At 47.3% G+C, this 14,347-nt stretch overlaps 1 protein-coding gene across 1 annotated transcript in view; it reads left to right on the top strand.

Annotated features, from left to right (window-relative positions):
• Positions 1–8,276: 8,276 nt before the first annotated feature.
• LOC147105817 (fascin-3-like) overlaps positions 8,277–14,347 on the top strand; it is a 44,858-nt gene continuing 38,787 nt past the window's right edge. Inside the window, exons 1-2 of the mRNA XM_086010591.1 lie at positions 8,277–8,599; positions 11,076–11,766. Coding sequence (XP_085866717.1) covers positions 8,483–8,599; positions 11,076–11,766 — 808 coding nt within the window. The 5' untranslated portion in view covers positions 8,277–8,482. The remainder of the gene's footprint in view (positions 8,600–11,075; positions 11,767–14,347) is intronic.

The following is a 14,347-nucleotide window of genomic DNA, read 5'->3' as shown; positions in this document are numbered from 1 at the left end:
CTGAGCGGCAGAGCGACTACAAGAGGCCCCAGAGGCTCAGGTAGGCCCCAGTGCGGCATCGGCAGCGGGTGGAGGCGGAGCTGAGCGGCAGAGCGACTACAAGAGGCCCCAGAGGCTCAGGTAGGCCCCAGTGCGGCATCGGCAGCGGGTGGAGGCGGAGCTGAGCGGCAGAGCGACTACAAGAGGCCCCAGAGGCTCAGGTAGGCCTCAGTGCGGCATCGGCAGCGGGTGGAGGCGGAGTCGGGACCAGCGGGAGCAGCGAGGAGGAGCTCGGGAGAAAACCCGGCGACCAGCGAGGCCCGAGACCAGTCGGGAGCAGTGAGTCGGAGCCCGGTATAAAAACCGGAGAGAGGCGAGGCCCGAGACCACAGCTGGGGCAGTCGGGAGAGCAGGAGGCCAGTAACTGCTGGGGCAGTCGGGAGAGCAGGAGGCCAGTAACTGGTGAGTTTAAAAGCTCACCTTTCGCGGGCTTTTTCTTTCACAGCTGGTGCAGTTGGGAGAGCAGGAGGCCAGTAACTCTTATATAGGTGGAGCTGTTGCTAAACCCGAAACACTACAGTGTAGTGTCTCCCACCCTTCCACCTCCTCTAACCTTTTAGGGGTTAGGGGAAGTTGAAAAGGTAGGTTCAATTTATTTTATTTCAGGAGCCTAACCTAGGTGGAAAAGGTTCCAGGACAGGAGACGGCAGTGAAAATACAACACCAGAAAACAGGTAGGTGACTGGTTGGTGAGTACTTTCACAAACTTATTCTAAGTAGAATTCAACAATTAAGCTAAATCGTAGTAAATAAAAGGGTATTGTAAGGGTTAAGTCATGGAAGGGCAGCTCGGACCCGTGTCATGCTTCTCCTGTGCCATGTGGGAAATCAGGGACACTGTCCCTGACAACTATGTGTGCAGGAAGTGTGTCCAGCTGCAGCTCCTAGCAGACCGCATGGCGGCGCTGGAGCTGCGAGTGGACTCACTCTGGAGCATACGCGATGCTGAGGATGTTGTGGATAGCACATTCAGTGAGTTGGTCACACCGCAGGTAAAGGCTAGCTCAGACAGTAAATGGGTGACCAAAAGGCAGGGTAAAGGCAGGAAGGTAGTGCAGGAGTCACCTGCGGTCATCTCCCTCCAAAACAGGTTTACCGTTTTGGGTACTGTTGGGGGAGATGACTTATCAGGGGAAGGCACCAGCAGCCAGGTTCAGGGCACCATGACTGGCTCTGCTGCACAGAAGGGCGGGAAAAAGAGGGATAGGGCTATAGTGATAGGGGATTCAATTGTAAGGGGGATAGATAGGAGTTTCTGTGGCCGAGACCGAGACTCCAAGATGGTATGTTGCCTCCCTGGTGCAAGGGTCAAGGATGTCTCGGAGCGGGTGCAGAGCATTCTGAAGGGGGAGGGGGATCAGCCAGTTGTCGTGGTACATGTAGGTACCAACGATGTAGGTAAAAAGAGGGAGGAGGTCCTACAAGCTGAATTTAGGGAGTTAGGAGCTAAATTGAAAAGTAGGACCTCAAAGGTAGTAATCTCTGGATTGCTACCAGTGCCACGAGCTAATAAGTTTAGAGAGAGTAAGATAGATAAGCTAAATACGTGGCTTGAGCAGTGGTGCAAGGGAGAGGGATTTAAATTCTTGAGGCATTGGAACCAGTTCTTGGGGAGGAGTGACCTGTACCAAGGGGACGGTCTACACCTGAACTGTGAGGGAGCCGATGTCCTCGGGGTAATATTTTCTAGGGCGGTTCGGGAGGATTTAAACTAATTTGGCAGGGGGATGGGAACCTAGGTAGTGGAAAAGAGGGAAGTCATATGAAGTTAGAAATAGATGGTAGAAAGGTGAGAAGCAATAAGCAAAGGAGAGAAACACAAAGGGCCAAACTAATTCATAATGAGAGTGTGAAAAAAGCAAGCCTGAAGGCTTTGTATCTTAATGCTAGAAGCATTAGGAACAAGGTGGATGAATTAGTTGTGGAAATAGAGGTAAACAAGTATGATTTGATTGGGATTACAGAAACGTGGCTGCAGGGTGGGCAAGGCTGGGAACTTAACATCCAGGGATATACAATATTTAGGAAGGATCGGCAAAAAGGTAGGGGAGGTGGGGTAGCATTGCTGGTAAAGGAGGGGATTAATGCAATGGAAAGGAAGGATATTAACTCGGATGAAACGGAATCTGTATGGGTAGAAATGAGAAATAGCAAGGGGAGGAAAACGTTAGTGGGTGTGATATATAGGCCTCCAAATAGTAATATGGAGGTGAGGGAAGGCATAAAAAGGGAAATTAGAGAAGCGTGCGATAAGAGCACAGCTGTCCTCATGGGTGACTTTAATTTACATATTGATTGGACTACCCAAATTAGTAAAAATTCTGAGGAGGAGGAATTCCTGGAATGTTTTCGGGACGGTTATCTGGACCAATATGTCGAGGAGCCGACTCGAGATCAGGCCATTTTAGACTGGGTATTGTGCAATGAGAAGGGACTTATCAGCAATCTTCTTGTACGAGGCCCCTTGGGTCAGAGCGATCATAATATGATCGAGCTCTCAGTCGAGATGGAGAGTGAGGAAATTGAATCAGAGACTAAGGTCCAGAACTTAAATAAAGGGAATTACGAGGGTATGAGACGGGAATTGGGTAAGATTGATTGGGTGGTGTTTCTGGGGGGATTGACAGTGGATAGACAATGGCAAGCATTCAAAGATAGAATGGAAGAATTCCAGAACATGTTTATACCGGTTTGGCATAAAAATAAACCTAAAAAGGTGACTCAACCGTGGATAACGAGGGAAATTAGGGACAGCATAAAATAAAAAAAAAGGGCATATCAACTGGCAAAAAAAAGCACCAGACTGGAAGATTGGGGGCAGTACAGGATACAGCAAAAGAGGACAAAGGGATTAATCAGGAAGGGGAAAATAGAATACGAAAGTAAACTTGCAGCAAACATAAAGACAGACTGCAAAAGCTTTTATCGGTATATCAGGAGGAAAAGACTGGTAAAATCCCAAGTCGGTCCCTTGCAGTCCGATTCGGGAGAATATATAATGGAGAATAAGGAAATGGCAGACCAATTAAACTCATACTTTGGTTCTGTATTCACAAAGGAGGACACAAATAACCTCCCAGGAATATCGGCAAACATAGGGACTAATGAGAGGGAGGAGCTGACAGAAATTAGTATCTCTAGGGATATGGTGTTGGGTAAGTTGAGGGGACTGAAGGCCGACAAATCCCCGGGGCCTGATAAACTACATCCTAGGGTACTTAAGGAGGTGGCCCTGGAGATAGCAGATGCTCTAAGGATCATCTTCCGGAACTCCATTGACTCGGGAACAGTACCCGTGGATTGGAGGGTAGCTAATGTTACCCCAATATTTAAAAAGGGGGGTAGAGAGAAAGCAGGGAATTATAGACCAGTAAGCCTTACATCGGTTGTGGGCAAAATGCTAGAGTCCATTATTAAGGATAAAATAGCGGAGCACTTGACAAATGGGGAAAGGATCGGACAGAGTCAACATGGATTTACAAAGGGTAAATCGTGTTTGACTAATCTGCTGGAATTTTTTGAGGAAGTAACTGGTAAAATAGATGGGGGAGAGCCAGTGGATGTGGTGTACCTTGACTTCCAGAAAGCCTTCGATAAGGTTCCACACAAAAGATTATCATGCAAAATTAAGGCTCATGGGATTGGGGGCAAAGTATTAACGTGGATAGAGAACTGGCTGGCGGATAGAAAACAGAGAGTTGGAATAAACGGCTCGTTTTCGGAGTGGCAGGCAGTGACCAGCGGGGTGCCGCAAGGATCTGTCCTGGGACCCCAGCTGTTCACAATATATATAAATGATCTGGATCAGGGAATTGGATGCAATATTTCCAAATTCGCTGACGACACTAAACTAGGAGGAGGGGTGGGCTCTGATGAGGATGTCAGGAGGCTACAGTGCGATTTGGACAGGTTGGGGGAATGGGCGGATACGTGGCAGATGCACTATAATGTGGATAAATGCGAGGTTATCCACTTTGGGGGTAAAAACAGGAGGGTGGATTATTATCTAAATGGCAATAGATTGGGAGATGGGGAAGTGCAGAGGGACCTGGGTGTTCTTGTGCACCAGTCACTGAAGGAGAGCATGCAGGTGCAACAGGCGATTAAGAAGGCAAATGGTATGTTGGCCTTCATATCAAGGGGGTTCGAGTATAGGAATAGGGATACCTTACTACAGCTGTACAAGGTGCTGGTGAGACCGCATCTGGAGTATTGTGTACAGTTTTGGTCGCCCCATCTGCGGAAGGATGTTCTTGCCATGGAAAGAGTGCAGCGGCGATTCACCAGGCTGATACCTGGAATGGCGGGAATGACCTACGAGGAGAGATTGAATAGTTTGGGCTTGTACTCACTGGAGTTTAGAAGATTGAGAGGGGATCTCATCGAAACATATAAAATTATGGCAGGCCTGGACAGGCTGAATTCAGAGAGAATGTTTCCAATGGCAGGGGAGCACAGAACCAGGGGCCACAGTCTAAAAATAGCGGGCAAATCATTTAAAACAGAGATGAGGAAGAATTTCTTCACTCAAAGAGTGGTGAGCCTGTGGAATTCCCTGCCACAGAGGGCTGTGAAGGCTAATTCAATAAATATTTTCAAGAGAGAATTGGATATATTTCTGAAGGCTAAGGGGATTAAGGGTTACGGAGAAAAGGCGGGGACGGGGTACTGAACTGGTAAGATCAGCTATGATCTCAGACGAAGATCAGCCATGATCTCATTGAATGGCGGAGCAGGCTCGAAGGGCCGAATGGCCTACTCCTGTTCCTATCTCTATGTTTCTATGTTTCTAATCGAAGAGTGACATAGGATCTGTTATCTCCACCTGAGGGGGCAGACGGGGCCTCGGTTGAACATCTCACATGAAAGACGGCACCTCCCATAATTTAACACTCCCTCAGTACTGCACTAAAGCATTAAAGCAAAGAAAGACTTGCATTTATATAGCACCTTTCACAGCCTCAGGAATTACAAAGCACTTTACAGCCAATGTACTTTTGAAGTGTAAGCACTGTTGCAACACAGCAGCCAATTTGCACACAGCAAGCCCCCACAAACAGCAATGTGATAATGACCAGATAATCTGTTTTTGTTAATTGAGGGATAACTTGCTGCTCTTCTTTTGAAATAGTGCCAATGGATCTTTTACATTCACTTGAGAGAGCAGATGGGGCCTTAGTTTAACATCTCATCCAAACGACAGTACAGTACTCCCCCAGTACTGCAATGGAGTGTCAGCCCAGATTTCTATACTTAAGTCTTTGGAGTGGGACTTGAACCCACAACCTTCTGATTCAGAGCTGAGAGAGCTACACACTGAGCCACAGCATTACATGCTTAGGTCCTGGACCCAGGACTGACTCAGAGACGAGTGTGTTACCACTGACCCAAGTCACGAGAAATTCAAAGATACTAAAGGATTTTATTATATTATACCTATGTACTTTTGTAATTATTGTGCTTCATATTTTTATTGCAAATAAAGATATTAGTTGCTTAAGTCTGTAAATCTCTGGCCTTTGTGTTAATCTCTGCCATATGGATGAAAGTTTGATAATGTAACGTGAGACCATGAGCCAATAATGTGCTCCAGGTACAGTGACTGACCTTGCAACATATTACACGATTAACTCATTAACACATCATTGTGAAGTGCACAGGGTACGGCACGCAAGGGTCAAGGTTAGATTAGCTGGATGCCAGCAGCTCTTAAAGGGCTGCTGGTCATCTTAAAACTGCTCATCTACTTCTGGAATCAGCATGTTTTTGCTGCAACCTCTATTCTTGCCATGCCAATGTGTTTACCCTCTGGCTCATGAAGTGTAGCAACGTGCAAAGGACAAGCTTTCTGCCAACACAAGCTACCTGCAAACACTGCATGTTCAAAGACTCACATGCGGTAGAAGCTGGGCTGCACATTTGGGCGGCACACACCTCTCATCTTTACAATTTCAACACGGGTCCCTTTTTATCTACTTGTCAGAGAAGGCCATGCACATCAGGTGCTAGCAACAGACATACGCAGCCAAGCATAGGACCCTTAAACCCTAATAGGATAGGATCCTGCTGATTGTGGATGTAATCAAGGGAGTGAGAGGCAGTGATGTTGGCGGCCTCCCACCTGTTCAAGTCTAGTGCCATGCTTTGCTTTTTATTGTTTCTTCCCCTACTCAACAACAACAACTTGCATTTATATAGTACCTTTAGCATCGTAAAACATCCCAAGGCTCTTCACAGGAGCGTTATCAAACAAAATCCGATACCGAGCCACACAAGGAGAAATTAGGACAGATGACCAAAACCTTGGTCAAAGTGGTAGGTTTTATGGAGCAACTTAAAGGAGGAGAGCGAGAGGTAGAGAGGGTGAAAGGTTTAGGGAGGGAATTCCAGAGCTTAGGGTCTAGGCAGCTGAAGGCATGGCCGCCAATGGTGGAGCAATTAAAATCGGAGATTCACAAGAGGCCAGAATTGGAGGAGCCCGGAGATCTTGGAGGGTTGTAGGGCTGGTTACAGAGATAGGGAGGGGAGAGGCCATGGAGATATTTGAAAGCAAGGATGAGAATTTAAAAAATGAGGCATTGCAAGACTCCCTCGATCACCTCAACTCAACTCACTCACAGGTATACAGCGGCCTATAGCAGCATAACCCACACTGGGGTAGATTTTCAACTTGCCCCCAGGCATTAAACTTGACATTGTTTCAGAAGGCTGAGGGATGACCTAATAGAGGTCTTTAAAATTATGAAAGGGTTTGATAGATTAGACGTAGAGAAGATGTTGCCACTTGTGGGGAGCCCAAAACTAGGAGCCATACATATGACATAGTCACTAATAAATCCAATAGGGAATTCAGGAGAAACTTCTTTGCTCAGAGAGTGGCGAGAATGTGTAACTCGCTACCACAGGGAGTGCTTGAGGTGAATAGCATAGATACATTTAATGCGAAGTTAGATAAACACATGAGGGGGAAAGGAATAGAAGGATATATGCTGATAGGGTGAGATGAAGTGAGGTTGGCGGCGGCGGCTCACGTGGAGCATGAATACTGGCACAGACCTGTTTCTGTGCTGTAAATACTATGTAAATACTATGTAAATCTATGTGCCATGTATGTAAAATGAAAATTCTGCAGCTTCTATAATGGGGGGCTGATCCACAAGTTGAAAATCTACCACAATATCTTGCCGTGTAAACTATATTTGAAGTGGTACCTCAGTGACAAACATTATAAAATGCGTCCTTCTGATCCTGAAGGTTCCCATGAGAAGCAGACCCAGAGGACATTGTGTGCCCCAGCCATAGCATCTCACAGCACCCTACCTCACTAACATCAGCAGATGCACATGCCCCGGGGCTTCAGATAGTCAACTGCAGGAGGTGGCACTTGAAGAAGCATAGAGCAGGACTGAGGAGGATCAGTGCGAGTTGAATTGGAAAACTGGCAACCTGCTGGCCAGAGGGGTTGGGGGGCAGGCATGAGGGTTCGAGCAGGGACTTGGGCCTCTTGGGGCCTGCCTAGAATTTGAGAATATGCCGAGCAGCCCGCACAGTTTGTCTATGAACGAGTCCACCACCTGCATCTGTGTGGTGCAGCATAAGCACCTGACTGACCACACTTCACCCCTGTACAGATTGAATGGCGGAACAGGCTCGGGGTGGCAGCAAATGGCCTCCTCCTGTTCCTATGTTCCACGACTCCTTACTTTAGCCAGCAACGGCCAATATGGGAGGTCGTCAAAAGCTTCCTGAAAATCCAATTGTATAAGATCAGTTGCACTTTCCCTGTCCACCTGTGACAGTATGATCTTCATAAAATCCCAGCAGGTTCGTTAATCGCAACCTCTTATAGAATCATAGAATAATACAGCACAGAAGGAGGCCGTTTGACCCATCGTACTTGCACTGGCTCTTTGGTAGAGCTGTCCAATTAGTCCCATCCCTCTGCTCTTCCCCCATCGCCCTGCAATTTTCGACTTTTCAAGTATTTAGCCAATTCCCTTTCGAAAATGATTAGTGAATCTGCTTCAGGCAGCGTACTGCAGGTCATAGCAACTCTTATCCCTGAATCCAGGCTGACTGTCCTTTAACAAATTGTACACGAGGCTCAGTCCCCCTCCAGGCAGCCACTTACCAGCTGAGCCATCCCGAATCGGGCCTGTCGTGTGATTTCATGCACTGCCACACGCCATGTTAACAAAGCCCCTACCTTTCCTTCCCGCCCCCCCCCAGCAGCCGCCCGTGACTGAACCACCATGACATCACAAAGGCAGCGTCAGTCAAACCGAGCTGATTGCATCACATGATTCAAACCTGGCGGTGGTGGAGTTTCTGAGGGATGAACGGTTTCTCACAGTGAGGAGATTTTGCAGCCGATTATTTGGCGTTTTAGCGTTTTTTGTGGCTCGAACCGCTGCTTGGCGAAGGAGTGCCGTTAGCCGTTGCCATGTCAAACACTGATGCAGTTAAAATCGGCCTGATAACCAGTTGTGGCAAATACCTGACAGCAGAGCAATTTGGAAATCTTGTATCACTGGCGACGACAGGACTTGGTCCAAAACAGGTAGTTATTCAACACTGACCAGAGATTTATCACTGGAGTACGCCAATGCAAACTTACCTTAGAATGGTTCACAGAGCTCCCCCACTTGGCTCAATTTGGTCATTGGAGTGTCTGGGATGGCACTGAGCTGGACTCATCGAGAAGGTCCCAGGCTTGGCTTGTGTTGAGTTAGCTGATTTCAGCCTTAACTCATAATACTTATCTCACCTTCAGTAACCCTAAACTAGAGAGAGAGGGAGGGGAACAATGCGCCAGAGTCCCCAGTCCTGATCATTATCCAATGGCCCTCTGTTGTGTTTGAGTAGGCATGGGATGAAAGACATGACCAAGCTCCACTGTGATATCCTTCACAGTTGAATAGTTGGCTCACGCTCACTTCCTAGACTCAGAAATGAAGAGTGACTTCGGGCAGGATTTTCATTGGGCCGTGGAGGCGGGATTGGAGGCGTGTGGGGGGTTAAAATCCTGAAATCGGGGGGCACGAACCCAACCCGCCTCCATGCCAATTTCAAAGGAGGCGGGTACCCGTCCCGCACTGGGACCCGCCTCCCCGAGGCGGGAAGGGGATCAGTGCCAATTAACTGCCTGTTAACAGGTAGTTAACAGGCAGTTTTTAGCCTAATCCCTATTTTTAATGTTGAAGTGTGGGATTCCCAATGGCTCCAAACCATGCCAAGTTAGAAGAGGCGGGATGAAGGGCTTGGAGAGTTCGAGATGTCCGGTGTTCAGGTGAGTGATGGGTGCATGAGTGCAAAGTTAAGTATGTTTGGTGTGTATAAAGTGTTTAAAGAAGTTTTACATACCTTTACAGCCTTCCTTCCTTCAGGTCTCGGGAGTCCCTCATCTCACCGGCACAGAAAGCAGAATGGCCGCAAGCGGTCAAAAATTGCAGCATTCAGCTTTCTGTTCCGGAGAGATCTCTAAATCATCCTGAGAGGAAGGAATTAACTTAGAGTATAGATTGTCAGTGTTTGACAGTTTCAAACAGCTGTGAAACGCTGATATTTCATCTGTGAAAAGCTCTTGACAGATGAAATTTCAATCTGTGACGTCACCTGTTGCCGGGTGGCCCTTAATTGGCCTGCTGAGCCCGCTGGGCGGGCTCAACAAGGTCAATCAAATCAAAATCGCGTGGGTTGGCCACAACTCGATGGAGGCGGGACTACAACCCCGAAATTTGTAGTCCTGCCTCCTACACACCTCCTCAATGAAAATCCAAGCCCCAATTGGTGTCTGTGGAGCTGTACCCCAGCAACTCAGGAAAGGAAGGGAGGATAATAGAAAACCAGAACTGATAAGGCTGTTATAAAAGCATATGGGTTCCTTGGCTTTATTAATCAAGGCACAGAGTACAAAACCGAGGGAGTTGTGCTAAACCTTTATAAACCACTGGTTAGGCCCGAGCTGGAGTATTGTGGTCAATTCTAGGCACCACACTTTCGGAAGGACGTCAAGGCCTTAGAGAGGGTGCAGGAGAGATTTACTGGAATGGTACCAGGGATGAGAGACTTCAGTTACATGGGAAGCTGGAGTTGTTCTCCTTACAGCAGAGAAGGTTAAGGGGAGATTTAAGAGGTATTCAAAATGATATGGGGTTTTGATAGAGTAAATGGGGAGAAGCTGTTTCCAGTGGCAGAAGGGTCAGTAACCAGAGGACACCGATTTAAGGTGTTGGCAAAAGAATCAGAGGGGGAGATGAGGAGAACTTGTTTTACGCAGCGAGTTGTGATCTGGAACGCACTGTCTGAAAGGGTGGTGGAAGCAGATTCAATAGAAACTTTCAAAGGGGAATTGGATAAATACTTGAAGGGGAAAATTTTGCAGGGCTATGGAGAAAGGGCAGGGGGAGTGGGACTGGTTGGGTAACTCCTTCAAAGAGCCGGCACAGCCATGATGGACCAAATGTTCTCCTTGTGTGCTGTATCATTCTATGAAAACCAGAACTGAGAGGTTATAAGTATCAGGTTAGACTGAACAGGCTGTGGTTTTTTTCTCTAGAAATAAGAAGACTGAGAGGTGACCTGATAGTGTTCTTTAAATTATGAAGGGGTTTGATTGGGTAGATGTCGAGAAGATGCTTCCACTTGTAGGGGTCATAAATATAAGGTAGTCAGTGATAAATCCAATATTTTCAGTTGGGTTGGGAGACAATTGGAGTCAGTGTCACCATGCTGAGAAGATCCCTGAGTGATCCCTTTTGGAAAATGGCCATTTCTGGGCTGTTGAGTGGGAAGAGGATTGAGCTCAACTGTGATGGTTCCCATAGCCAAATAGTATTTGGCCACTCATTCTCCAGACCCACATGATGAATAATGACCACTTGGGGCCATTTCCTGCATGAGAGATGAGGGGTGATTTTCTTTTGTGGGGAGTGGGTGTGGGGGGTGTGGTAATTGGGTTGTAGCTGACTGTTGTGCTTTTAATTGCAGTAGTGGCCTCCAAAAATAAAATTTGTCTCTCGTTCTCACTTGTACAGATCTGGGAAGTGAGATTCAAGTCCAGTAAAGGGCTTCAGGCCCTAGTGGAACTGACAGGATTTAACGGGTTGGCCCTGCAGACTAACGAAAGTGGTTTAGTTAAATGTGCTGTTCCCAGCGAGTCCAGTCTGTTTATCTTGGAATACCAGTCTAACGGATCCTGGGTCTTCAAGTCCTTAATGTTTGGAACTTACCTTGAGAAGAATGGAGATAAAGTCTGCTGTGCACTGAAGGAGGTAACCAAATCCCAGCAATGGATCCCTCATCTTGCCATCCACCCCCAAATTGTACTGTACCACCCCCAATCCAAGAACTATGTACGGGTGCACTGCGGTCAGGGCAAGAGCTTTGCTGAGGCCCCAGCTCCCTTTTCTGAAGAATGCACCTTCGTAATTCACTTTGACAATGGAAAGTACCATTTCCAAACAAGCGACTGTCGCTACCTGTCCGTAGAAGATCAGCTGCTGAGCACACGCTCGAAGCAGACGGCCTTCCTTCTGCACCTGAAGGCTGGCTACACTGTCACCTTCTCTGCTGGAAGGCGAGGGGTCTTGTATCCTCACTCGAGATCTGGTCTTCTGTCTATTGGGACCCATCCATCAGAAATGCAGGATATCTTCATCATCAAGAGAATCAAGCCTTGGATCACACTCAAGACCAAGTCAAAGAAATACGTGACAATTAATTACGGTGAGAAAACTGGAAGGTTTAACCTTCACTACTGTGCAGTTCAGGGGTTCGCAACCTTTTTGCTTCTGAGGGCCCCCCTCCTGTGTTATAAAAAATCCACGGACCCCCCCCCCCCCCGTAGCACAACACGTGTATTTTTTTCTGTATAAAATTAGTTATGCAATTACTGTATATTATTTTTGTTTTACTTCCTTAGCATGAAATTGACACTGAGATTGATAATGTGGGAAAGTGCAAGGTTATCCACTTTGGCAGGAAAAATAAAAAAAAGAAAATTATTATTTAAATGGAGAGAGATTACAACATGCTACAGTTCAGAGGGACCTGGGGGTCCTTGAGCATGAAACACAAAAAGTTAGCATATAGGTACAGCGAGTGATCAAAAAGACAAATGGAATGTTGGCCTTTACTGCAAGGGGGCTGGAGTATAAAAGCAGGGAAGTCCTGCTAGAACTGTACAGGGTATTGGTGAGACCACACCTGGAGTACTGCGTACAGCTTTGGTCTTCTTATTTAAGGAAGGATATACTTACATTGGAGGCAGTTCAGAGAAGGTTCACGAGGTTAATTCCACAGATGAGGGGGTTGACTTATGAGGAAAGGTTGAGCAGGCTGGGCCTATACTCATTGGAATTTAGAAAAATGAGAGGTGATCTTATTGAAACATATAAGATACTGAGGGGGCTCGACAAGGTAGATGCAGAGAGGATGTTTCCCCTCGTGGGGGAATCTAGAACTCAGGGGCACAGTTTTAGAATAAAGGGTCGACCTTTTAGAATTGAGATTAGGAGGAATTTCTTCTCTCAGAGGGTCATAAATCTGTGGGATTCCCTGCCCCAGAGAGCTGTGGAGGCTGGGTCATTAAATACATTTAAGGTGGAGACAGACAGATTTTTGCAAAATAAGGGAGTGAAGGGTTATGGGGAGCGGGCTGGGAAGTGGCTTTGAGCCCAAGATCAGCCATGATCTTATTGAATAGCGGAGCGGGCTCGAGGGGCCAAGTGGCCTATTCCTGCTCCTATTTCTTATGTATGTTCTTATGTCTCCAAGGGCGGTAGAGTTCTGCTTAAGTTACTTGACTGTTGCTGAGGTTGGTAAAGTGTCACTAAAGTTGGTAAAGTGTCGCTAGGGTTGGTAAAGTCTCACTAGGGTTGGTAAAGTGTCGCTAGGGTTGGTAAAGTGTCGCTAGAGTTAGTAAAGTCTCACTAGGGTTGGTAAAGTGTTGCTAGGGTTGGTAAAGTGTCACTAAAGCTGGTAAAGTGTCGCTAGGGTTGGTAAAGTGTCACTAAAGCTGGTAAAGTCTCGCTAGGGTTGGTAAAGTGTCACTAGGCTTGGTAAAGTCTCGCTAGGATTAGTAAAGTGTCACTAGGGGTGGTAAAGTGTTGCTAGGGTTGGAAAAGTGTCGCTAGGGTTGGTAAAGCCTCACCAGGGTTGGTAAAGTCTCATTAGGGTTGGTAATGTGTCGCTAGGGTTGGTAAAGCCTCACCAGGGTTGGTAAAGTCTCATTAGGGTTGGTAATGTGTCGCTAGGGTTGGTAAAGCCTCACCAGGGTTGGTAAAGTCTCATTAGGGTTGGTAATGTGTCGCTAGGGTTGGAAAAGTGTCGCTAGGGTTGGTAAAGTGTTGCTAGGGTTGATAAAGTGTCACTGAAGCTGATATAGTGCTGATGAGACCGATGGTGTTGAGGGCTGTTCCAGCTCTCACTTCTCCTCTTGTCCTGTACTAACGAGCAGAGTGCAGTGTGCCCGCCGAGACTGGGCACCGTCTCCTTGACAGCACGGCACACCGATGACCATAAGCCTCTGGCCCAAGTGGCGGTTTCCGGTCCCTCAGGGGTGGAAGGTGAAACTGTGTGCCCTGGATACTGTAATGTACAGATAGTGCTCAAGTTCCCTCTTCCTCATGCCTCTCCCTTTTCTTTCTTCGCTTATGGAATGTGGGCATCGCTGGCAAGGCCAGCATTTATTGCCCATCCCTAATTGCCCTCGAGAAGGTGGTGGTGAGCCGCTTTCCTGAACCGGTGCTGCCCTTGTCCTTCTAGGTGGAAGAGGTTGTGGGTTTGGGAGGTGTTGCTGAAGAAGCCTTGGTGAGTTGCTGCAGTGCATCTTGTAGATGGTACACACTGCAGCCACGGTATGCCGGTGGTGGAGGGAGTGAATGGTACACACTGCAGCCCTAAATTCTATGTAATCATCTCTGACAGTTTTGCAATAAAACACTGGAGTGCCAACTTAGATTGTGCAGTTGTTTCCTGGAGTGGGACTTGAACTTATAACTCTTTGGCTCTGAGGTAAACATCCTAACAGACCGACATTTGGCAATGGATTGGATAAATTAAAAAGTCAACGGCACCAGGGGTTCTCAACCAGGGGTCCGCGTCCCCGAGGGGTCCACGGGAAGGTTTCGAGGGGTCTGCCAGTGGCTCCCTATATCCAGCGCGCAGACAATTTAATGCCACTCCACGAAGCTTGTAAAGAGAGACGCACACATGCGCACACGCACACAGACGCACTGACACGCACAGACACGCACTGACACATGCACACACACACGCACTCAGACACATGCACACAGACATGCAC

This window comes from Somniosus microcephalus, chromosome 17, assembly GCF_052327205.1.
Source record: "Somniosus microcephalus isolate GS21.2 chromosome 17, FLI_Smic_1.0, whole genome shotgun sequence".
NCBI lineage: Eukaryota > Metazoa > Chordata > Chondrichthyes > Squaliformes > Somniosidae > Somniosus > Somniosus microcephalus.
This window is presented reverse-complemented; position numbering and strand designations above follow the sequence as displayed.